The sequence below is a fragment of the Fundulus heteroclitus genome, chromosome 7, assembly GCF_011125445.2.
Source record: "Fundulus heteroclitus isolate FHET01 chromosome 7, MU-UCD_Fhet_4.1, whole genome shotgun sequence".
Taxonomy (NCBI): Eukaryota; Metazoa; Chordata; class Actinopteri; order Cyprinodontiformes; family Fundulidae; genus Fundulus; species Fundulus heteroclitus.
The window spans coordinates 26,026,527-26,053,870 of NC_046367.1; the positions used below are offsets into that span (position 1 = coordinate 26,026,527).

Consider the following 27,344-nt stretch of genomic DNA (forward strand, 5'->3'; position numbering starts at 1 on the left):
TCCTTGCCAAGCTCAGCTGTTATATCATTCTTTTCAATCAGCGCTGCATCAACAAAGTGTCATCCTTTTGACAGCGTGAACAATAAATCAAAGCAGTCGCTTTGCTGTATCATGGTGGTGCAACATAAGGGAGGGGAAATTGCTGCATAAACCTCCTATATGAACATTTTACTGTTATTTTGTCACATCACGGTGCCGTTTTGACAATGGCGCAGCATATAGTGTCAGCAGGAAATCGCACAATACACAACAATTACAACACGGCTTTTTATTGTCATCCAAATAAGGATAATCTTCTTTGTAATGATACCTGCAGTGTGTTTGCTACAACCATCAGATTTCCCAACACAATCCCCGTGCATAGTTACAGCTCTGAAAAAAGGCCTCTTGTTTATTTGTTAAAACTCATACATCCTTTTTTTTTTTTCTTCAAAGGTTGTTGGTGAGAGCGCAGCTTGATTTACGACGGCAGGCCGCGGTCTGTTTTTTTGGGTGTGTGTGTTTTAAAAGCGAGCCTTCCACTCTTTTGCTCTTCTTGATTTGATGCCGCTGTGGTTTGCCTCGGGCCAGAGTGGCACCACTTAATTGATGGCACTGACAGAAGATTTCTGCAGAGATTCTGTCACGTTAGACCGTTTATTAGTCCTGCAGGTCGGCTTTTTTTAAAATCCACCTGATAGCAGCGGCGAACAGCGGCGTGCACGCCTGTGTTCTTAATGGTGCCGCGTTCAAACGTTCATTTGAAATAAGAACCATGATGTCAAAGCAGAAAGGACTCAAAATCCTCTTTTGAATCCCTAAATCTTCCCTTTCATGTGACAGCAAAATTGCTGCTATCAAAGCCTGAAACATCATGTTGGGGATAGAACAAGGTTTTTTTTTTTTTTTTGCATGATGTTTTGATTCTAAATAGCTTTATTACTTGCACTGGAGAGATTTATTGGCACTTTATGAAAAACAAAATTCTCCTCGAACCAGACGCTGGGAAGAGCTCATCAATCCCCGAGCCTCAAAATGGCAGCAGATGAATAATCTTCTGTGTGGGGTTTAGGTTGGCCAACACCACTGCCATCCCAAGAAGAATGCAAGAGCAGTTTTTGTCTCAAGCCCCCATTGTGATCTCCAGAGGATTTTAATGGTTTCATTTAAAAAACTGTCACTGAGGCTTCGTCGAAGGAGTATATATGAGGCCTCTAAGTGTGGGGCCCTCCTTTGTCTGTTGCGTGGCGTTTGAGTGATTAAAATCGGTGGTTAAAACGAAGCAAAATAAGCCCAGCGGTTTATGATACACATATGTTCCTCTGTGATGCTTTTAAATAAGCACAACGAGCACCCTCCTATATTTTGCCACTGATCTCAGACCTCAAAGACTGTAATCCACCTTATTTCCATCACAAACACCATGCTTTCTACAGCCCCCACAAAACATCCCATCCAAAAGTTGGATATGCAACACATTTTTTTTCTCTCCCTGCAAAATGACCATTTTTATTCAATCTTTTCGTCCCCATCAAATGGCCATTTTCTTTCGCTGCACTCTTAATGCTTACGAGATATTCAGCAAAGCGCTGCTGATCTACAGCTCTTTTGTCCGGACTCCCGCCGAGAACACAATCTTACTCCGAAGTAGCTCGGGCTGCAGCGCCGCAATTCCATCAGCATAAATGCTTCACAAACACTCACACACAAAGTATAGGGGCGAGAAAAACACTACTTCAAACAACAGGAATCGTTTTCTGGCTGCACCGCCAGATTGTGCAGACTTCTATTTTCATGCTATACCGAGTGTTCTGAAATGTGGAGTTTTTCTCCGCAGGAAAACGCGCTGGGAATTAGTGCTTCTTCTCGTTTTGTTAATACGTCTTTGGGCCTCGCAGTTCGGACACAGAGGGACAAAACGTAAACGCCTCATCCTGGAAAGAAGGGCTTCCCGAAAGTCTGTTTTCTGGGTAAGGTCAAATGTCAAGAAGAACCTCTGATGAGCAAATCCTTTTCATTAAGTCAAAGCTAAAAGTAATGGCACTTTATGCCTTCACATCTTCGTTTGTGACCTTAAGCTGTTCTGATTTTTGACAGTAAGTTGTGTTGAGCAATTTAACTTAGTTATTTTTCATGCCTCAGCAAATAAAGAATAGATAACACAATTGAACTTAACCTGAAGTGCAAAAAAAGACACAGCAATACCAACACATCTGTGTTCTGTGTACTTTGTGTATTTACACCACTATCCAATAACCTGTTTAAATCATCATAGAAAAATAAGTTGTTTCCTCTCATTATCCAAGAATGAGTGAATGTATGATGGGTATTACTTTAAAAAAAGTTAGGTTTTTTTAATATTTAAATCAAAAATTGGCATGTTGAAAATTATTTACACCTTTCTTTCTTTTTCTTTCCCCCCCTTTTTTCCCTTTTTTTCTTTTTGTCCCCTCTTTTTTCCTCCTTTTTTCTCTTTTTTTCACCTTTCTTAAGAAATAATGGCAAACATTTTTATTGTCATCACAAAAATCAAATCCTTTTTATAACTGCTGACCAATATTTTGCATGTTTCCACTGATATTTTCATGATTCAACTTTGGTAATGAGCTCCAAATCTTTGAGGTAGGAAGGCCTATGGGCCATCACCCTAGTCTTTAGCTCTCTATACAGATTCAATATCGGATTCAAACCAGACTCCTTATTTTGCTTTGCTCTCTCTGGGTACTCCAGTTTCCTCCCACAGTCCAAAAACATGAGTGTTTGATTAATTCGTCTCTTCAAAATAGCCCATTAGGTGTGAGTGTGTGTATGGTGTGGTTGTTTCTCCCTGTGATGGACTGGAATGCTGTCCAGGTTGTACCCACCTCTTGCCCAATGTCTGTTGGAGATGGGCACCAGTCCACTCAGGCCTTTACAGAGGGAGGTGCTAGGCTAAGGTTAGCTTTCTTACTCTCTGTTTTTATATGACTCATTGATAATACCACATTGTTTTTGCAGTTCCACTTATTAATACCTCCCAAAACTTGCAGAATGAGTTTTTTCCCTCCTTTATAAACTGGGCACTATAAAAATCATAATAATTACTGACTGATGTGTTCTAGATGAATTGACGTCAGTGGAGCCTGCCCTAAAAATAATGTGGGCTTGGTCTGGATTGACTTACCTGGATCAGACAATGGATTTTCAGAATTACTACGGCAAAGATTGTCTGCAGACCAAAGCAGAATTTTCCTTTGTGGCCCATTTACAGTTACACCATTACCATCACCTTCAAATTGATCATGCTTGATTGTTTGCATATTGTACATGTAATGCATATTTCGTTGACTAATGATAAATTCACTGGTGGACAGAATATGGTCAGTTACCTCAAGTCATTTATTAAATAATTAGAACTTGGTCTAAAAGAGAGTGAGAAGGTTCCAGCTGTTCATACATAGTGGAGATACGTAATTTCACTGACTCAAGTCCTTTGCCCTGGTAGTTGTGTCCAGTGCGAAGCATTTCAATACAAACTCTGCAGAGTAATGCAGAGGCCAAGTTTAATTGGTTGTGTTTTTAAGGAGCCGTAGAAGTCGTTACTTGCTTGAATTTCTTCGCAGACATGAAAAATGCACAAAATATCAGCAAAAACTTAATAAAGCACAAAGCAGTGTTCATTTAGGACAAATGATAACAATTACACTATGAAAATGTAATCGATTTTTAAAAGTAGTATATTTGCCAGTTATTTTTTTGTGCGTGTGCACAATGTCTCAATCCCCCAGTCGGTCGTGTCAGATGGGCGTTCACACTGAGTCTGGTTCTGCTGGAGGTTTCTACCTGTTAAAGGTGAGTTTTCCTCTCCACTGTCGCTACATGCATGCTCGGTATGAAGGGATGCTGCAAAGTCAACAACACAATGCAGACTACTGTTCACTATTGCTACATGCTAATCCAGGAGGAGTGAATGCTGCAAGTCAACGACTCAATGTAAGATAGATCTAAAACTTTTTAACCAATTTGAATGATAAACTAAACATTACTGCACTGTTTGATAACTAAGATCAATTGAAATGTATGACCTTGACTAGGACTCCGTCTGTATGATTTGTTTGAATTACCTTTTTTGTAATGTGCCTTTAGGCAAGTTAGGTTGTGAACGGGCATCATATAACAAAACTGAATTGAACTAAAAATCTTAAATACAATTTTTACTGCAATTCTAACATGTAAAATATTCTAAATGTATCATTCAGAAACCGTAGCCAAGTAAGAAGCAGGCCTGTTCTTTGTGGATTTGGCTTAAAATATTCCTGCCTTTCTGGCCTCAGAGTCCTAAGTTTCTGTGGTTTAGTTTGCTTCTGCCTTGGGCCAGCTGTGGTTTCAGGGGAGAGAGAGAGCACATTCAGTGAAAGGTTAACTTAATCTGCTTGGAAATAATAATTCAAAATGACCACTTCCTTTTGCCAAAATGCACCTGCATCTTCCATGTGCCCTTCCAAAATCAGCATCACTTAACAGACTTAATTATAATTGTCCCCTCTACACCACAGTCAATGTCAGCTGTGTCTTTTAATTCTCTAATCAGTGGCCGGCAGGACCGCTATCGTCGTCCCCATGCAGCTCTCCACTCAATACAGACATCCCTAAACACACACAGGCTGTTTTTTGTCAAATGTTTTATTGAGTGTAGACATCTGGCCTACTGTAAAACATGCATTATCTGCAGCAGGGGGAGCAGAGCAGGTGGCATTGTCTCCACTGTCAGCTGTGTCAGCGCTGGCACCTGTGATGGAGATTAATGAAGTATCTGGAGAGTAATATGCTCCTTAAAATGCTGCTACGATTTGGAGGTGGGGGGTGGGGTGGGGGTGGGGGGGGGGGGGGGTTGTTCCCCGATCCTGATCTTATACAGAGAAGCTGTCAGAGCGCACAGAACCTGTGTTTTGGCTCTCAAGGTGGGGAACTAAAACGTAGGAAGACGCTCTTTAGTGCCACCAGAAATATTCACACCCCTTCGCTTTTTCCACACTTTGTAGTAAAAACTTTTTTTAAAATCGATCTGAGGATTTTTATCACACATATCTACACACAGTACCCCAAAATTATAATGGAAATTAGTTACTTAGACAGATTTGAAAATTGGATGGATGTTTCACGCCCATGTCTTACTTTTTTTTTTCTCTACATTCTTTCCCTGAGATTATTATTTGGATTTAAGTCCAGCTCTGACTGGGCTACTCAAGGACATTCACAGCTTGGCCTGAAGCCATTCCTTTGTTATCCTGGCTGTGTGCTTCGGTGCATAGACGTGTTGGAAGATGAATCGTTCCAGAGCTTTCTGGAGCGGGCTTTCTTGAAACACCTCTGCATAGTTGGCTGCTGTTTTCTTATCGAGTCATTCAGATCCTGCTTGGGCAAAACATTCACACAGCATGATGCTGCCACCACCATGCTGGAGAGCAGGAATGGCATGAGCAAAGTATTGAGCGATGTCTGTTTTCCTCTAGACAAGATGCTTTGAGTTCAGGCACAAAAGCTTTGTTTTGGATCCTGGAGGCCTTCTTTCGTTTCTCCTGCCCAAAAAAGTGTTTGTTTGAGGAGAATTCAAGCTGGCTGCCATGTGCATCTTTGTGAGGAGTCGTTTCTGTTTTGCCACACTACCATAAAGACCTGACTGATGGGGAGGGCTAGCGAAACAGGACTATCTGGACGATCTTATCTCCACAAGCACTGATTGGAGCTCCACCTAAATGTGTTCTGATTACTCGGTTTGGTCAAATCCAAAAGAGGTCCTGGCGCTTTTTAGGACATTAGGTGACGTGGACATGTTTTTTTTCCCCCTTCTTCAGATTTGTACCTTGAGACAAACCAATCTCAGAGGCCTACAGATAATGCCTCTGACTTCATCGCTTGGTTTCTGCTGCGATATCCACTGTCAACATGAGACCTCATTAAGACAAATGTGTTCCTTTTCAAATTCTGTTCAATTGGTTTAATTTTAATACAGGTGGACTCCTGTCAAGTTGCAGAAACATCTAAAGGGAAAGAAAATCAATGGAAATCAGATGCAACTGAGCAGCATTTGTCATAGCAAAGGGTGTGAATACTTACATATCTGTTATAGTTAAATGTTAAGGTTTGTATACATTTCCAAACATGTCTGACAACCATGACATTTTCACATTGTCTTTATGGGGTATTCTGAGTAGACATTTTTTTTTTTGTTTCAAAAGAAAACTTTACCAAAATCAATTTCAGAATAGGTCGGTAACGTAACACAATGTGGAAAAAGTGAAGGGTTGTGAATGCTTTGATGGCACTGCATGTATCCGACCCCCAAAAAATGAAGAAAAATAAAGTCAGTTGTGTAAACATCAACAACATCCTTCCCAAGTCACTTCTTCTTTGGTGCGTTTGGTGCGTTGAATTTGAAAAAGATGATGTCTCCATCCTCAACGGTGTAGTTTCTTCCCTGCTGTCTGTATTTCCCAGCTGCCTGTAAGAAACATAAAAAAAAAAGATTTAATAAAATGACAAAAAACAGAACAGAGGTAAGCTTTCAATACCATTACACCAACTATGTAAAATATTTGTTTTAACGCATTAGTACAAAAAAATTGTACAAAACTCCACTTGTCAGGGGCGCTCCCAGAACACTTTGAAAATCGTGGTTAAATGGAGAACCCTTATAATCTTGGAGAAGCACACCCAAAGAATTATGTGAAAAAAATGAAAGTCCACACATTTAGGAGAACAAATAACTCTAATGATAACAAATAATATTAAAACTGCATACGGCCGTCTGGCAATAACCCACACACTGAATCAAACACCCAGAAACGCATGTAAGTTTTGCTTGTGGGGAAGGGGCTGAATTCCCACTGAGCGAGTAATCCTCTCGTCTGCCCATTTGAGCTTCTTGTGCACAGGCACAAAATGTTAATAAGTCTTTGATTACGGCGATGTGAAAGTTCTCAAGGAAACTAAATAAGTTCTAACATTTCTTTTGTATACTGTAAGTGTTTGTTCTCCATCCCGGCGAACAAAAAATAATTGACTTGAAGTGCTAACATAGACAGGTTTATGCATTCTGGTTCTGCACGGCGCACAATTAATTAGAGGAATCAATGTCCCTTTAAAAGGCTCAGGAGACCATTTAATCCAAGCTCAATACCACCAGAAACACAGGATGGAGAGGCAGACAGGAAAAAAAAATAATCAATGGCTATTTGTGATTCCTGAGTATGTATTAAACCCGACACATCTAACTGGTTCATTTGCACTTGAAAGCAGCCATCTGGAGCAGCAAGCTTGGCTTAAGCAGATATGATTACTAATAATGTGATATCCCCGTACTCTGGCCCTATTCATGCAGCCTATTCCCACAACTGGCATTAAATAGCATGGACCTTAATGCCGCAGTCAGAGACGCTCCATGTTCTTCTGAGGCTCAAAAAGGGATTAAAGAGAGAGCAAGCAGTGAGGACCTGACACTCAGATCTCAACCCCGGATAACAATGGTGAAACCCCCCCAGAGACCAACACGATTCACTCTCTGTTAGCAGCTTATGGGGGGGTGTGGACAATACACTGCCACTGCATTAAATGTAAAAAAAATATATATAAAAAAATAAAAAAGGGGACTTGAATACTAAAGAGGTTTAAATGTTTTTTTTTTTTTTTTTTTTTAGTGCTTCCTTCCTCGCTGGTCTCCATGGGCCTTTTGTGCCACCATAATTACATTAGCTGAGTCTGTAAGTGGGCACATGGAGTCGATTCTGCTGATAAAGAGATCGCGCCAGCATGGCTTACGGCTGCTGATCACAAGCTTCATACAGAACAAAGTTAGCCACTTCTGCTTTCATTTAATGAGCCAACAACTTAATAGAGGTTTGTTTCATCAGGGAAAAAAAAAAGTGTAGTATTTATTCGGTTGATTTCTTTTTCCGTACTTTCCGCTTGAAGTTTATAAACTCATGTCAGACCCGAACTTTAGAGCATCTCCGACACCCTTTGGGGAGAAATTCATATAATTCATAAAAAAAAAAATGCCATGACATATAGTATCTTGTAAAATTATTATTAATAACCCTTTTGACACTTAAACACATTACAACCCTCATCTTTGGTGTATTTTAATCAGGATTTTATGTCAGAGTCCATCAAAAAGCAGCACATAATTGTAAGGTGGAAGAAAAAAGGATTTTCAATGTTTTTAACCGTGAATAATCTCAAAAATGTGTTTAATCCCCTTTCAAGTGATAACCCTAAATAAAACCCAGGATAACCAACTGCCTTGAAAGGTTCGTGATAATTCATGATGCTGCTTGTTGGAGACCAAGAGACACATCAGACTGCTCGGGGAGGAACTAGTGGCAAAATGACAGCAGGGTTGGTTTGTAAAACAAAATACCAAATATGGTATAATAATATAAATATCAAGCCTCCCAAGACATTTCTGGTTTGCTCCAAGCCACAACAACCATGGGCAAGAAGGAGGTTTGGTCAGATGAGACTAAAACTTATCTTTGTTTTACATGCAAAATGCTTTTTATCATTGAAACCAACCCTACCCATCACCCTGGACCATCCCCATGGTAAAACATGACGTTGGCAGCATCATGCTGAGGGGATGCTGCGTGGAGTTGGGTGGTGCCAAATATATTACAGTCCTGGAGGAAAAATGTGAAAGGCAGCATCTTCCAGCAGAAGAACAGCGCTAAACATGCAGCCAGAGCTATGTTAGAATGGTTGCAGAGTGGCCTAATCAAAGTCCAGATCTAAATCCAATGGATGGAATGAGACTGGAGAAAAAAACACATGTTAATTTGGTTGCACTGGATTTTATGTAGTGCTATCAGTGTCAAGGGGAACAGAAATTAATGACACTGCAGATTTTCATTGATATAAAATTATCAATGATGTTGAAAACGCCTCCTTTCAACATCACAAGTATGCAATACATTGCACTGATTTATCAAATTAAATCCCAATAAACTACTGTGCTTTTACTGCTGTGGTTAAAATGTGACAAAACCGTTAAATAAAATTAAATACTTCAGCAGGTGTGAACAACTTTCCAAAGCACTGTATGCTATTGCACACAACACGACGGTGCACATAACTAGTTAATAGAGCAAAACAAAGGCTGGCAGATGTGTAACGAAGACATGCAAGTCGCATTTCTGTGCTACCCATCCATGAAGCAGTCCTTATTTGAGAAATTTTACACTTTATTTAACTTGCCGCTTTATATCACTGTCACATGCCTGCAGTGGGGACTTGGCGAGAGGGAGCGCCGAGCCTGAGGCGCGCCGTACCGATCTGATAAACGCCTGGCGAGCTGAGGAAGTGCCTCCTCTGAGTGTCTGCGCCGAGCCAAAAAGCAAGAGCTACCATCAGCCAGTTAGAACACATTGTGATAAAGATATGCACAGCTGGAGCACAATGGCATTGTTTAGAGCCACAATCAGCTGGCTTGTCACTGGTGGTGCCTGAGTGTGTGCAGTAATTTCTTCCCCCGAGTAAAGGTGAAGAGGAGTTTTCAGTCGGAGCTGCGTGGCGACTGTCAGCTCCACTGATCACAGGAGACTTCCCCTCATCTCCTCCGGCACACTAACTGCTCACCTTGACAGCGCTCTCGCTGCCTTCTTCTTTAAAATCCTGGAATTTCATTACTTCTGCCATAATGAAGCCCCTCTCGAAGTCCGTGTGGATCTTCCCCGCAGCCTGTGGAGCCTTAGTTCCTTTCTGTCACAGAGGAAGGAGAGGAAGAGGACAAATGAATTGTTTTGGAGAAGATGGATTACAGCATGCGAGCGACATGGTGTTTGATAGGGTGATAGCGGCGTAATGACTCCAGGGGTGTTTTTTTTTTTTTTTCAGTCGAGGGGTATTCTTGCCTCTGTCCAGATTTCTGGATAGCTTTCCACTCGACTGTGGCCCTGCTAGGGCAGCCTGGACACCGATAAGGACCTAGCGCTGCTATCAATGCCTTCTGATTCCCATTCCTCGGCCGTATTGATTTCTGTCCAGGCAATCTTGTCTCATTGTGGGTCGCTGCTCAGCTCTCTGGTCATGACAGCAACAAGACCCAGTGTTGCAGTGAGAGGCTAAGGTGGTATAGACCTCACTCTATCAGGTCAAACTATTGTGAGACACCACAGTTTGGTAATTCAAATTCATGTTTAGCCCCCAGAGATATTGCTGTTGTGAGATGTGCTGCCAAGAACCGCTGTGTTTTAGAGTCTGTTGTAGTTTGACTTATGAAATATCCTGTGATTTAAATGACTAATTTGAATCGAATTAGTCACATCGGACATGTCTGTGTTCAAACAAGCCCTAAAGGGGTCTCAGAAAACAAATGTTGCAACGCTAATAATGCTAATAATCATGATAAGATAAAAATCACAGCGAGGTATGGACGGATTAATGACAGATTAATTCAAATGGACCAAGGTGACTCAGTTTCAACTGAGCCATCTACTGTGAGTAAAGCTGATTCTTCTGATTTTTCTGCAGTAATTTCACAAATATCTATAGTCTGTTGCATTGAAATGAGCCCTCTGTTCCCAAAACTTGCCTTGACATGGTTTACTGTCAAGGCAACTGTTCTCTTAGTCAACCCTGCAGTAAAACTGAATACAGATTGAACGTTTAGATTGGAAATGTCTTAGTAGTCTGCTTGAGTATTAGTTATAGTTAAAGCTTGTGTTTTAAGCTGTACCAGTATAGAAATGTTGGTAGATTGGCTGTGTGTTGGTGCAGATCAGTTCCCCATAGATCTGCTACAAACGAAGCAAATGAGCAAAGACCGTTGCTTTAATTACAACTTAAAAAGTCAGTAGTTACAGCTATCAGCTTCTTTTCTGTAGCGGGAATGTGTAGAGAAGGCCAACTATGACAGGCATGACTTGTCATCATTAGCATTAGTCTGACTTAAAGCCCACTGTAGGTCAGAAGAGGCTGTCTATATGTGTTCCTGTTCTTTGGTTCTGCCAGCTCAGACCCTCACATGACTGCAGGAATAGTTGCTTCGGGTCTAGCAGCCGTCTTTGTTCTGGCTCTACAATCGTCCCCTGTTTGGACTCAGAACCAGGTGACGCAAGAAGAAAGTCACAAAGTGATGCTTTGGACAAAACTCTCCAAGAAGTTCACACAAACATTGGGGGAACTTAGTGTGGGGTACGACTCAAAGCAACCCGGTCCAGTCTCTTTAATGGATAGAAGCTTTGTGCTGGGGTTTGGTGTCACACACAAAAACTTACATTTTATCACACTATTACTGATACCCTTGGAAAAGACATGTTTAAAGTGGTCTTCTAATTTTACCAACACAATTCTTCAGATTGGAAGCAACATGACGAAGTCTGTCTTGAAGAAAGCAGGCGGAGGGAACTGCAGGTTAGCGTCAAGAGTTGGAGCTCATTACCAAAGATAAAAGGACAAAGATACCAGTGGAAATGAAGGAGATTTTAAAGGAATTGGTACACCTAACTACAGCTACGATCTTAAATATCAACTTAACTATATATATATATATATATATATATATATATATATATATATATATATATATATATATATATATATATATATATATATATATATTTTTTTTTTTTTTTTTTTTTTTTTTTTTTTACGTGTGAGTTATGTGACTTTGTACAACCAATGAGTAAAAGGGTGTCTAAAGTTAGCAAATCAAAGATCTTCTGGGCAGTTTCACATATTTACACATGTGCGGCTTCATTTAAAGATAATTCTTAACAGCATTTTCTTTAATCTTAAGAATTAAGAATCTTTAATTCTTAACAGCAACCAATAATCTGGCTGCTGCTGTTCTGCACATTCAAGCTTTTTCATGCATTTCTTCATTTCTAAGGATAGATGCACCCAGACATAAACCTAAATTTCCGACCTTACAGTGATCATTTATAGATATTTTAATGAAAAGAAAATTAAACTTCACATTCTTTTGTTTTGTCTCAAATCAAGGAGTCAGCTGCTGTTGCAGATGGCTTTTATACAAACAGAATGATAGCAGAATATTAGGTATAGTATTAGGTATACAATATTAGGTACTATCAACTAAATAGCTTTAACTTATTGGCTGAAGTAAGCAGAAGAGCAGAAACTTTCTTAAGTTAAAAAGTCAGAATCTAAAGGTTGCCTCGTGCTACAGAACATATTTGGAGAGATATTTGGTATTAGTTGAATAGTTTTAAAAAACACCATAAGACACGAGGGATAAATGATGAAATGTGTCATTTATATGCACCAAAATGGTGCGCGCAAATGACAAATGCGCCAAACAAGTGACATGGCTGCCGTGCATCATCGTGACTGCTGCCTGTCGAGCCGCTCCACAGCTCCGTGCTCAGGGGCTGTTTAGCGGTTTTAATTATGTATATAATCAGGTTTGGGGTCAACATATTTCATGCCACAAGAATGATGCGTATTTAATGACTCTAATATATTACCATCTATTTGCAATCTCACTGACAGAGCACTTGTGTGTTTAACTACCATTAATCAGCATCAAGGTTTGTCTATGTGGGGGAAAAAAAAAAATAGATTAAGGTTTTTTTTTTTTTCATCCGGTGCTTTACAGGAGAGCCACATTGTCCTAGTTAAGAGCTATGCAGAGCAGGCTGATAGATAATGGTCACCTCGAGGCTGCCTAATAAAGCATGTTAAAGAACTTAGGAACATGACATTGCTGAGCGTAGTTTTTACAATGCAAGATGTATTGGCCTAATATAGTTACTCACTGATGCTTACCTGACTAAATGCCCCTCACGCACAAATCAAGGCTAGCTGTAATCACTTACACCGAGGAGACACATGCCTGTTTTTTAAGGATACCTTTGAAGCATTCGGGGGCTTTTATTGTAAATTGCAAGGACATCAGTCATCATGAGATAAATCCGGTGATGTCATCGGACTGGGACATAACGAGTTCTGCACGAGAAAACAGGAAGTGAGCTCACCTTCACCCCAGGCCTTGCGAAAAGTTTTGGATTCTTCCGCAAATTAGATGCATAAGAGCGAAAGCGTCCTGGGAAGTGTCGGAAAGGCTGACCTGTACGACCAGAGGGATTTGATGGAGCACAGTGAACAGTGTGGCTGTTTTTTATGTGTTGTTTTTGTGTTCAAATTCAAAAGCTAATGGTACGAAAAGTGTTAAAAGCACCCTGTAGTAATTTTGTTTAAATATTTTGTGTTCAACGTTGTTCGGAGGAATTTAATTTGATGTACGTTAAACTTTAATTTCTAATTCAAAACCTGAATAAGTAAAATACTTCTTGTTTTGCATATTTTCTAATAGCAGGAGAGTTCAAGAATACTAACATACCATTCTTGGGCTTGCAATTTTGTTATTATTTGCACTGAATTGGATTATATCTTTTCATATCACTGGATTGGCTTTGAATTGACCGGATTGATTAGAACTGAATCTGGGCTGAATAAGAGCCTATATTGCTGGAAATGACCTGAACTGTTGGCAACATATAAATGATTTATAGAAGCATGTTAGTAAATTTGTAATTTCCAGTTTGCTCTTATGGGCCTGATCAGAACCTGGCCACAGTTCTGCATCTGCTTTGCATTATCAATACCAAAAAAGAAATATTTTTCATCATTGTGGAGCACGGTACTGGGATATACACGGCCAAGCATTTATACATCATCGTCCTTCACAATTAGGATTATACATGGGAATACAAATAATAAAATGTTTTCAAACAAAAACCTGACTGGTGTGTCAAGTATCTTACCTTACTTTGATATCCCTAAATCAAATACTGTGTTACTTCAGAATACAGCAAATTAGCAAATATAGTTTTCCTGTGGGCAATACAATCTCCGTAAATACAGCTGTTCTGCTCAGTGAAGGCCTCAAAAGGTCCGCTAGAAAACAGTAGTGAATAAACAGCACCACAGACGTCACAAGGAGTTATCTTTAAAGCCATCTAAAGGGGACACAGCAAGCATGAAACTGGCTATCTGGTGTTCTGGCTGGAAAATCACTACTGCACATAACCCTGAACACAATCCCTATAATGAAACACGGCGGTGGCAGCTTTATGCTGTGGGGATTATTTTCTTCACAGGAACAGGAAAGCTGGCAAGAGCTGATGGGGAGATGGATGAAGATCGGAGAAGCTTGAAGAAAACCGGTCAGAGGCAGAAAAAGACTTCAGACCGGGGGTGAAAGTTCACCTCCCAGCAGGACAACAACCCTAAACATACAGCCAGAGCTCCCCTGGAGTGGTTCACATCAACGCATATTCATGTGTTAGAATGGCCCGGTCAAAGTCCAGACCAAAAGCTAAACGAGCACCTGTGGCAAGACTTGAAAAATTGCTGCTTACAGCTCTTCATCCAACCTGAATCAGAATGAGTAATTTCACAAAGAAGAAGCAAATATTTCTGACCAACAACTACAATCCTGGGGGCTGAATATTATATTATTTTCCTACAATAAACATTTTGACAATTATCCATCAATTACGCACTACTATGTTTCTTTCCATCTATAAAATCTCCAAGAAATACTAATATGAAGTTTGTGGCTGTAACTTGAATAAGAAAAAAAAGCAAGAGCTATTTCTAAAATATCGATAAAAAACTATTTTTATCTTCCTTCTTTAGTCTGTTTTCACAGGGACTTTAAGCGACTCTGAATGGTGTTCATTATAAGGAGGAGAGGTTATTAATGGCCTGAGAGGGAAAAAAGTGAAAATGTGAGAAACAAACATTTTCTTTGAACTATTAATCAAAAAGATGAACTAACAACGCAAACATCGCTGGAGTTTACAATTCAGTAAGGATTTTGTGATGTCTAAATGGTAAAAACAATTAATATATAGCGACCCATTTAGAGGTTTGTTAAACTCTTCGTAAAAATGACCGAGACTCAGCGGGAAAAAGAGCTACTCTGATCTGCTTGGTGATCATTTCTTTGTGCTACAATACAATGTCCGTATATTCTTTTTGAAATTAATTAAATTCAATCTCCATGGCAACACTGTGATTGAAAACAGCTTGAATAGCATACAATCAATATGACAAAGATATAATCCTTATTATTATTTTTTTAAATATATAGCCTTTTAACGCAACCTTTTTAAATCTGCACTTCCATCCACTCAAAGAAGAAAAAAAAAAAAAAGAAGAAGAGGAAAACACACAATACCAACATGCAAAGCCGACATCTGTATTGATGTAAATCCTGTGATCCCATTGCACGCAGCTCTTGGCGGGCAGGGCTCTGTAAACTGAGACACACACGGAGGAGGAGCCCCCAGCAAGGCCCGCAAACAGTCGGATGAAAAGCGACATCAATTTTGGCACAGACACCCTCCGTCACACAGATTAGGCAGGCACAATGCACGGCCTCCTTATCTCCAGCGGCAGGAGGAGGGCAGGCAGATCTGCACAGGATGGAAACATTCTCACGGACGTAATGGGCAAAATCAATTGTTGTCCTCCTCAATCAATGTGGGCCCCCACTTTCACCGTTCAGCAGCTCACCAGTAATTGAAGTTATCCTCGGCCTGTAATGACTAGCTAAAGCACGACCATGACAAAGTTGGAAGCGTGTGATATCAGCGAGGGTGCCAGCAGGGTGGAACGTGGGATGCTGTGTGTGCGTGTTCACGGCGTGCCGCTGCCGCCGACTCTTACCCGGATGGTCCAGGCGCGGACCTCATCTGGGCCGGCGGTGAAGAAGTACTCCAGCTGCAGGGCCGCGTAGCCTGCCTTGATGATCTTGCCCAGGGCGCTGGCGGAGAGATATTTCAGCGTGAATCAAAAAGGGTCTGAATTGTTTCATTATACTCCGCTGACACTGACGCCTAGGCAAAGTCCGCTCCAGCGGCACGGCGCCGTTTGTTCTAATACAAACTCATTAAGTGAGCGAGATGGGTCACTTCATTTCACACGAGACATTCAACTCTCCAATGGTTTGCATGATTAATTAGAATGCTTGTAGTCCCATTTAACATTTTTAAGAATTCAACTCGACGCCTCGGTCTTTGCTGAGAAGAAGAAGAAAAAAAAAAAAAAAAGAAGGAAAAAAAAAAATGTCGTCGCTGTCACAATTTTTCTCTCCATAGAGGTTTTCAGACGAGAACAATAAACCCAAAATGCACCAAGTTATAATTATACCTACAGATGACAGATGACAGTTAAAAACTTAATTTGGAGGAAAACCCTTTGACTGAGTTGTTCAGGAAGAAGAGGGATCCTTTGCTTTATAATGGTAATTACTCTGCCATTTATTATTCTATCAGCACATGCAATTAAAGGAGTGCATGGAGGACACAGCTGATAATAAAGTGTGGGGAGACTGAATGCTAATTAACCTCTGCGTCTTGTGCTCTTTGCAGCACTTCTGTCTCTCCTCTTCGCTCATGTCCTGCAGCTGACTCTCCAGGTTGCCGCTGAAGGGGATGACCAAGGCTCCGGGGTCGTGACTGTCCACCCACTCCTTTATTTTCACCAACCTGACGGAGAAACAACAACGACAACCAGGTTCGACTGAGAAGGAAGTATTTGTTGTTGCCTCTGAAATGCATATTCATGAGAGTAGCAGAGAATAGGAATATATATATATATATATATATATATATATATATATATATATATATATATATATATATATATATATATTTGGAAGCTTTCTTCCAGAGAGTGTAAAAAGGGTTTGTTTTGACTTATATACCAGAGTAAAATAAGCACAAAGATTACTTTTTTAAAATTTTCTGTAAATTAAATGATACCAAAAAGGGTTTTAGAGTGCCAGAAGTAAATTGTACACTTAATATTAGTGTTTATTCTAACTGATACTTCTTTGGAACACAAAGAAAGCTGAATATTATCTTAGATATTCAATAAGAGCAAATATTAGCTTTGAAATTTTTCATCAATCATTGCTACAAAGGTTGTAATTTACTTTAAAGTTTAGGTTAGGGGGGAAGTGAAAAAAAAATGGCCATGCATATTTTTGTTTCATACAGGTTTCGGATCTGTATAGGGCACTTAAAAAGTGTGTCATTTGTTATGAAAACAACAAATGTGGCTATTTTTTGCAATTGTATGTTCCAAAAAAAATAGATCAGAGTTTATTATAAAAGCCTACACAATTATTGGTGCTTGTAATAAGAATGTGTAAGAAGGTATCAAATAAATAGATTTTTTAATTAGATCACCCACATTTAAAATAATCCATCCTTAACGTTGAAAATATTTATTTATTACACTTTATTACAAAAGTTCCCTGACAAATTGTTTTTTAGTCATAAGTGCCCCATCCAGCCCCTTTATGAAATATATATAACTAAAGCTGTTCGGTGATTTTTATTGAAAAAGAGCCATTTAAATTTTATTCTGTGACTTCCTGCTTACCTCTGGCATAATGTTGCAATTTTCCAAATAGGTGTTGGCTTTTTCTTAGTCTTAGCTGAATATGCAGTAAATACACAGTATTACTTATATTTAAATGTTCACATTCATGTTGATGCTCACAGCTAATGAAAACTCTGAAATGTGTCTCTTACAAATTTAGAAGAGCAATAGAAACAGGATTCTTAATAAAGAAATGTTATGACATGGCCTACACAATCGTGAGGAACTGCATGTCTTCCTTCCACTCAATTTTCTGTTGCGCCACTTGTGGCGCTCTCTGGTGCAGCCCTCTGTGAACAACAGTTTTCCTGATATTCATGAAGGCCATAAGATAGACATATCTATGGGCCATACAATGGCAAAATGTTATGAAAAAAAAATATTTTTCAGGTATATTCTACTTTTCTGAGAGACTAAACTTTGGGGCTTCCTTAGAAATAAGCTATACTCATTAGCAGAAAACAACATAAAAAGGCTTGAACTATTTCCCTATTTAATAAATCTCAAATATGAATTTTCCCCTCTCTCTGTAAAGTACTGAAATAAATTGATTAAGTAGGAATTCTCACTTCATGCGATCAATATAGCTGTTGTGCGTAGAGAACATGGGTAATGATGGCTTATATCTCCTTAAGCCTTATATCTCCTTAAGCCTGACACAGTACACTATTCACAGTCCAGTATCTGTTAGTATCCATGTTTCTTCAGTGTTTGAATACATAAAATAAGGAGAAATACCATCTTCTACGCAAATACCAGTAATAGCAGTAAGTAAACACAACAATAAGCAAATCCCAGCTGCCAAGAGAAGGCGCTCTGCTCGATTATGATGTCAGACCCAGTCCTGAGTCAAACTGAGCATACTATAAATGTGACCCGAACAGGGCAAATCCATGTTTTTTTCCCCAAAAAAAACATGGATTATCATATGTGTTCCTAAATCAAATATGCATGTGTTATTTTTCAAAGCGACCCCAGTCTGAGCCTTCATGTTGTATTATATCCAAATATTTCAACAATAAAAGGTGACACATATCACACTTTTGCGCCCGGTAGTAGTGAAGAGCGGTCCCATCAAATACAAACAATGGACTAAACAAGCGTCTCTAACACACACTGAACCCTGTTGCATCCTCATTTATTGCCGTCAACACAGCGTGACTAGTATGACGTTGAATCTTCTGTGTATGCAGGTCACCTCAGGACTGTTGGCTCTTCACACCGGAGATTGATTCATATTTAAATCTTTCTGTCAACAGCCTTGCAAAAAAATGTCCTCTATGACTGGGCATGTGGTATGAATGTAGCCCTAGCCACATGTTGCTCAAGTAACCAAATGTATGTTGACCGTAATAAGTCTGAAAAGGGCTACGAGAAAACAGCTCCTGGCCTAAACCTGCTCTTATAATACCAATAACTAAGCATCTTAAAACAGCTGGAACTGTGACAAATGGGGCTGGGCCAGAAACCAAGATCATGTTGCCAACATGCACAGAGAAGAGGATAAAATAAAAACAATGTTGGCAGATATAAATAAAGGGTGCTGTTTAATAGTTGAGGGGGCTATATATCTAACAATAAAACAATATAACTAAAATAAAATAAAAAAGACATGGTGTATCCCTCTGAGATTCAGCTAAAAAGGAACCTAATGTTTCCAGAGATAACACAAAACCCAAACCTTCAGCTGTTTTGCCAAATCTTTTACAATGGAGGACATTTAATTAACCTGTGTTAAATAAGCGTTTAGCCTAGAGCCTGGAGTAAAAAAGAACAAATAAGCACTAAGTGTTTCCTTACTTTTAAATGCCTTTGTCACGTCGTCTTTTTATTTTTTGGTTCCCCCCTGTTCCAGCAGGACACCTGACATTACAGGACAAAGATATCCCCATACTTAATGGCAACCCTCAGTCAGAACAATACAAGGTGGTTAGGGCAATTATGAGATTAGCCCGGCAAGCTTCAAGGCTGGGATTGGATGGACGGCAAAGAGCAGCATCGCACAAATCCATTTTCACACGTCGGCTCCTGGGCCCCGGATTGATTCTGAGGGGGTCCCTGTCATTATGTGTAATCCCGGGTTTCCTGTTTAAAGGCCCCATAAGGAATCAAAGGCCAGGAGGAACCCAGAGCGCCTCAATATCAGATCAGTTCCAATAACAATGTCCCGGGCGTTATTGCCCACATCACCAGATCTCCGCTCCTACCTAATGATTATCAATACACAACATATGACAGGGTAACACACACGCAAGGACGACGGCGTTTGCTTTGACTGAATGCTGTTTATGTGTCAGTTTGTTTCTCAGTTTACATGCACAGCTATTAAGAGCCATAACCTAATATTTCCCTTTTCTTTCTGCATTTTGAATAAAAGGTGGCAACCAAGGTCTCACGGGAATGCGAGAAAAAAGCCAAAAAGCCTCAAAACATAGGAGATGGAAGGGTGCTCCAAGAGGGGGGAAAAATCCAATCTGAGATAATAACAGCTGTAGTTTGTCACTTTTAGCGGCACAGCTGTCTATTTGGTGGCACGTTATTTGCATTCCTCAGGTATTGCTTTCTCTACAGGCGGCTTGAATAACGATTCACAAATCACTCTCTCCACACCAGTCAAGGGCTGTGATCCTTTGAATAGACCATTGTACCTGGGACTGTAATTGGTGAAGACTTTGACAGAGCCGAGCCGAGCCGGCCGGGTAACAAAGAGGCTATTGGTGGAGGGCTGAGGGATGATTTTAATAATGTGAAGCCGAGACGGAGAATGTGAGCCGCAAATGAGCACCGGGGGTCTCCGGTACCTTACACTGAGTGACATAGGTGCAGACAAAACACCTTGCCATGAGGGAACATGAAACACCCCCTTGCCTCAACTCCAGAAACAAAGCGCTGTCAATTAAGAGCTTTGATGCACCGTCAACACCGCGCCCGAAAGCACTTCTGTCAGCATCGCAACCACGTCCTGGTCTCACTTTGCTATGTGTATTTATGTGGCTTCCAATTATTTATGTGGATGTTCAAATTTGATGAAATATTTATGTAAACCCTGCTTCAGTTCACCTTTCATGTGTTTCTGCGCGGCTTTGCGATCCGATTTCTTCCCCCTTGCGTGGTATTTCATAAATCCAACAATAAAAGCTACGAATAACCCGCTCCTTTAGTAAGATACACTTTTGAAAGCTTTTTACAAGTCTAAAGAAAGACTGTTTGAGTGCAAGTGTCTCTTGTCAGTCTCCCATTATGTCCCAATGCTGAGTGCCATCTCTCACTGCTCTGCTAATAGACAGATTCAGCACTTTCTGGTCCTGATATCCCCCTCTGAACAAATGATGCCTGAAATTTTTATTCTCTTTATAATGGAACTTCAATGGCCTCGGCTGCAAATCAAGTGGAAATTCTTGCATATCAAGTGGGAAAAATTAAATGTTAACCACGTTTTAATGTGATTAAGGGTGACAGGGACATTATTTCTGCTAATCATTCAGCGGCATGAAGGCTTCAAACAAGGCAAAGGCGCGAGCCATGTTTGCTGCTTTTTGGTCTCAGATCACAGACAGAACCCCAGCTCTGCTGCTCGCTGTTTGATCAAACCTTTCAGAAATATACACCATTGTTCTCGTTTAAATGAATAAAACAGGTCAAGATGAAAGCATCGTGTTCATCTTGCGCGGCCTGAATGTTTAAACACACACTTTTGGTGAAGGGCCGACACATAGGAGCACATAATTATGAAGGGGAAGGAAATATATAAAAATTGTGGTGTTCATTTGTATTCAGCCCTCTAAACGCTGATACCCTTAAATATAATCCTGTATAGTCTATTCCCTTCAGAAGTCACCTAACTAATCCACCTGGATGTGATTTAATCTAATCAGAAATCCAGCTGTTGTGTGAAGACTTCAGAGTTTTGTTAGAGAACATTGGTGAAAAAATAGCATCATGAAGACCAACAAAAACACAGCGAGAAGCAGTATAGTAACTCTGGAGGAGCTGTGGAGATCCACAGCTCAGGTGGAAGAGCAGCTGTTAACTGTGTGGTCATACCTTTGAGAAATATAGTGGCAGGAAGAAAGCTGTCGTTGAAAGAAATCCTATTTGCAGTTTTCTCCAAGCCATGCTGGAGGTGCAGAAAACATGTGGAAGAACTGGCTCTGGTGAGATGATGAGACTAAAATTCAACTTCTCGGCCTTCCTGACATGGCGGTCCGTCGCATAAAACCTCCAATAACACGTTGATGTGTGGTTGTAACGTGGGATAAATGTGTAAAACTTCAAGGGGATATGAATATTTGAGTCAATGGCCGTTTCGTTTACGGCTCTCCCGTGTTAAAACGTCGCATTGCAAATAATGAGGAAAACAAACAAACAATTGAACCATCTACGACAGATTGGCTCTGAATAGTGACGTCCCACAGGGGGCCACCCTCTGGAGCTTATTTGTCCTTTCTTTGTGTGGGAATCCTGAGGAGGGGGGATAATTCCTGTCTTTCTGTATGCCCGGGGCTTTCCTGGGCTTTGTCCCAGCTTTGATCTGCCTAAACGGCTCAGGAGGGGGAAAACAATGGCACTTTTTTTTTTTTAAGTACAGGGACAGCTCTACCTGAGACAATGACCTGCGTCTGTACGCAGGTAGACTTTATTAACGAGGGGCACCAGTTAAGCCAGCGAAAGCGGTGGGTCACAACCTCCAGTTTGAGTTCTCCTTTCAGATGCAACTGAACGCTGGGAAGCCGCACGAGTAATCTGCTCCACGCCCGCAGGTGGAGGCTCCAGCACCTGAACCTGAGCTATTTCACACACACACACACCAAAATATCTCTGTTCTGCTGGTCGCAGGTTGAATAAGATTAGTCATTTATGACGTTAGGATGCTGCAGCACACGATCCCCTCCCCGGCTTCTTCTGCTTAGGAAGACAGAAATGAGAGGTATGAGCTCATGGTCGCTTTTGAGGCTGGGAAGTCAGGGTCTCTGTGGGATGCTTTTCATCCTCCCAGTGGTGAGCTCCTGAGCGACAAGAGTGCAGACGCTCTCTCCTCCCTGTGGCCATAGCTGCACAGAGAAGCATTACACATCAGCCTCGGAGCAGCACACACACACACACACACACACACACACACACACATGCACTTTATCCTCAATATTATCAACTTCTTTTAGCCTTCAAAGCAATCACAGGCTGGAGGAAACAGAACACGGTGCATGCACAATGGGAGCAGCTTTAATTAAGAGCATCGTATCTCTAACAAACCTCGAGGGTGTGCTGGTAACAAGCTTTTTTTCTTAAAGCAACTTGATTTTCTTTGATACGTGCACCCATTAAATTTCCCAACTTTAAATATCCGCACACACTACGAAGCTTAACAAACCGCTGGTCCCAGTTTTTTTTTTTTTTGGTCTTCAAAATGGTCGCCGAGGCGACGTTTTCAAAGCTAGATCAGTGTTTAGGGGTATTTACGAGTAGGCGAGGAAAAGGAGAAGGCAAACATTATGAATTCAAGCCCGCAAGAGTACAATCTGCATCACCAAATTTTTTTTTCTCTATATGGGGTATCCATGCTGTCATTTATGGCGGTTGACTGGGCGAGAGAAAATAAGGGGGCTGGGGTAGAGAGGGGGGAGTCATCAAGATGTGACAATTGTGACAAGAGCAGGCAAAGTGTAGCGCCGACGAACACCACACAGATTTCTCCATCTTGTCTCCTTTTTTTTTTTTCTTCTTCAGGATGACAGCTTAATGTCTACCACATGCAATATTTATTCTCATCGTGTGTCAGACTGTCTAGCTGTCCCATGGAGTACAAAGAATGCCACTTATTAGAATAAAAGCCGAAGGAAGGTAATCAAGGACATATGTAGCATCAGCCCCATCATGCCCCCCCCCCCTCCTTACAGTCCAACATCTTTTTTTTTCTCTCCACCATTCATAACAGTTCAATAATAATCCTGATAATAAGCTTTCAGGAGCTCTATGTGGCAACTCTAAATTCATTTATTTGTCTCATTAAGGCGGCTGAGGCTGCAGGAGACTCTCTGTGGCAGGCCTGTTTGCTCTTAACTTTATCAGGGAAAAAAAATAAAATATACAGCACCGTGCAACAAAGCAGCAGCAATGGGGATCTATCATTAGGCAAAGTTGACTCTCACCGACATTTCTTTTGTCTGCAAAATGTCAAACCTTGGGCTTTACAGGTGATCAATTCGCAGGGTGCCTTCAAAAGAGAGTGAGGATGCCGTTGCTGTACAGGTGTCTAAATGTATTATAAACTGCAGGGGACCCGCTCTGTCTCCCTTTACGCTGGGGTCTGATTAAATGGGGAGGATTCACAGTGTGTGTTGAGTTTTTTGTTCTTTTTTTAACAAAATGATTTCTGAAAGTCACAAAATGCAAAAGCACAGGTCTCAAGTGTCACGTTTAGGCTCTTAATTACACAGAGCTTCTCATTCTCCAAAAAACTGAAACATTTTAGCTAGTAACCTCTCTGAAACTGTAAGAATTAATAATAATAAAAAAACACCACATGAATCTGTTTTATGTTAGGCTAGTCAATTAATAATCAACAGCTTGAATTTCCCATGTAAAAAAACGTACCAGTCCCTTTCTTAGCTTCAAATTTCTGGCCCAGTGGTTACACTGATGCACACACTCCAGTCCAGTAGTTGGCGCTCATCCACCTACAGCTGCTTTGCCTGCTACTAAGACGATGAACAGGATGCATTTGATACCGAGGATGGGTACAACCTGGACAGGCTGCCATTCTATCACAGAGAACGCACAACTATACAAAAACACACTCGTGCAACTTAGAGCAACAAATTTACCAAACTGTCATGTTTTTGGATTGTGTCAGAAAGCCAGAGCCGCCAGTGAGAACGTTTTTCTATTGAACGATTGTGGCGCCCCTTAGTTCTTGCCACCCAGGGTGGTGAGCCACAAAACTGTTATCCTTTTCAGTATTCCTTAAAAAAAAAGGTTTTCTTTGACTTTTTAATATGGTCCAAAAATATTTTTTTACATGACAATCTGTATTATCACTGCCATTTTTTAATAAATCTGATGGATTCTGGCCAATTCACCTGTTCACCATTTGTATCCTTTGGGTCAGGAGGAGCCTTCCGCCGAGGGAGGTTTTGTAACCATGTCTGCCATGGGGATCTCCTGTATGCACTTTGATAGATGATTAAAAGTAGTCTTCTATAACTTCCTCATATCTTTGTCTAGTTATTTTGATTTGATCAGGGGCCATAATTTATCGTATTTGATAGGAGAGTCAGTGTTAAAATAACATATAGAATCTGCTAAAAATATTACACAAACAGGGAAGCCTTTAGAGACATACCCGTGAAAATTACTCTCGTCTCTGTGTACAGCAAATGCAGTTTTACATGGGATTTTAGAATTTTTCTTACTACTTATCACTTTACAACATTGCAACCACTGATACAAAATGGAAAACATTAAAGGCAAAATGACCAGAAAATTGGTAAATGGATGAAAAATTAGTTTTTTGCCATGTCGTTTGTTATATACAACAAAGGGTGGTCCCTTGAGTTATGATCCTTTACATGTTTCAATGATTTATAGGTATAAGTGTACAGCAAGCAAAAAAAAATTAATTGTGAAATTCTGCACACAAAATAAATAAATAAATAAGGACTTATCTCATGAAAATATAACTTTAAATTTCAGAGAAAGCAACAAAATTTTGAATTTTGCTTTTTTAATAGATGGTCTCTTCTGGCAGGCAGCTGCTCCTCTCAGGACTTCACTTTAATCGTTCAAGCTCCTCCTACAGGCCAACCTGAGTATCAGATTTATGTAAAGCAGAGTTATTACCATATATTTACACTGTACTCGTTCCTAGGGATAATTATATTCTGCTAACTGCCAACAAAACCCTATGTAGTCATGTAAACCATTGGTTCAGGCCTTTTTTAGATATCAGTTGCCTCTCCTACAACTTTAAATCTAAGTCAATTTGCTCAGAGTATGAAATAGTTAAAATAATTTTGTAGTCAAAAATAAAAAAGCTCTGCAATAAAATTGTATTGCAATACATTTTAATTTTAATAAATATAGACAAATACTAAATGGCATATGAAGGGGCATTTTTAGAAAAAAAATTTCAACTATATAAATATAAAGAAAACTGTTATGTAAACTGCTATTTTTGTAAGTTTACCCTTTAAAAAAACTAATAAACAGTTAAGGGTCCTGTTGATAATGAAGCTGTACCAAATAAATATTGTGAAAATCATTAAAAGAGAGTTAAAATGCATTAGAGACTGAGAGAGATGTTCAAAGTGACCAGTGCCTCACTAAATAGTGATTTTACATTAGTGAATGAAGTGTCTTGTAACTGCCCTATAATTGCGTAATTATTATGATTATTATTATGATTATTATTATTAGAAACATTGATTTGTACAAGTGATTTAATTGAGACAAGTTGTCATTTACAAGTGCTTATAAATGCTAATTTAAAATGACTTATAAGTGTTAATAGCTTTTTAAATATAACTATTAATTGCTGCTAAGCCCTTCTTCTAAAGTGGTACCTGTTATTTGAAATTATGAGAAAGTTTTTAAAATGTTTCTAAAAACAGATTATTGAGAAGAAATATAATAACTGAGCTCTTTCTTAGTAGTCCAGTTTCCTAAGATTAAACCAAAGTAGTTAATTCCAAGTGAGTTTTTTTCACTCATGTCTCTAAGGAAAGTAAAGCCATGCAAATCCTCAGTTAAATACTATGTTTCAAGCTCTGAATGCTAAAACTTAAACAAACTAAACATCCTTTCTAATTACAAAGTAAGAATTAATAACTGTAGTCACAGAGGAAAAGGTATGTTCGACTAAACTTGATCAAAAAAGTGCTGATGTTACATTGCACATTTAAAAATTTAACCCAGAACTTCAAGATAATGATCATTTACAGTACCATTATACCTGTAACTTTTAACAGTAAATAGGTAAACAATAAATAGTTTCTGCAAAGCTAATATGTCAAATTGACACTGCATGCAGCTGCATGGTTTATTTCTGCAATAGATAAAAATATCACTGCAATTAGATACTTTTGAGACCACGTTAGTTCAGGCTCTCTATAAAGAGCAGTGAAAACACTTAAGGCAGAAATATTTACGGCAATTACATTTAAGTAATTTCTTATTTTAAAATATGAGGTCTAACTTTCACATGTGCAAAGATTTGCTCCTTTTTGTTTTAGATAGTTCTTAAATAACTTTTTTAAATGTTTAAACATTTAGAGGTCTGCAATTAACCTGGCCAACCAGATTGATAATGTGTAGCACTCTAGTTCTGCACATTATCAATATTGGACTGCTTCTTTCGAATCCATTTGAGGAAAGGATGGAATTGAAGCAGGGCTCTCAGAGCTGATTGGGCGAAACGACACCTAGTGCCCGCCTACCAAAGGTTTGTTTTAGCCAATCACTGGAATCAAATTAAAACGTAAGCAGCTCTTGCTTTTGTCGTAGCCGTATGTCTCGCCTTAGACCACAATGCTACAATGTGATTTTCCCAAACCATTTTTGATTCAGACACAAAAGATTGAAGCAGGAGCGGTACAAGAATGCGAGAATTATTTTGCAGATTAGCTTAGTTTTCATCGTTCATGAGACAAAACTAAGGCATGTCTATCTTAAATTTATTCAGCAGTCCCTAAACATTTTGGGGTTCCTCAAGGGTACATATTAGGACCAATGCTGATTGTTTTGTACATTTTGCCACTAGGATCTATCTTCAGGGAGCATAGCAGACCTTTTCATTGTTTTCCGATGACGTTCCCACCTATACGCGAGTTTAACTATCTGCATTGATGCGCTGACACCTTTATTAAATTGTCTGGCTGAAATAATGGGGTTACATTTTCTTAACCATAACAAAAAGAAGACTGGGGTAATTTGGTTTGGCAGCTGATGCTCTTGGTTCTTTAGCGGTCACTCTG

General features: G+C 39.8%; 1 protein-coding gene across 1 annotated transcript in view; it reads right to left on the reverse strand.

Moving 5' to 3' along the window:
- Window positions 1-4,623: 4,623 nt before the first annotated feature.
- LOC105917219 (obg-like ATPase 1) overlaps window positions 4,624-27,344 on the reverse strand; it is a 72,735-nt gene continuing 50,014 nt past the window's right edge. The window contains exons 8-11 of the mRNA XM_036139317.1: window positions 16,335-16,475; window positions 15,655-15,751; window positions 9,592-9,714; window positions 4,624-6,460 (exon numbers count right to left, since the gene is read on the reverse strand). Of these exons, the coding sequence (XP_035995210.1) occupies window positions 6,359-6,460; window positions 9,592-9,714; window positions 15,655-15,751; window positions 16,335-16,475 (463 nt within the window). The 3' untranslated portion in view covers window positions 4,624-6,358. The remainder of the gene's footprint in view (window positions 6,461-9,591; window positions 9,715-15,654; window positions 15,752-16,334; window positions 16,476-27,344) is intronic.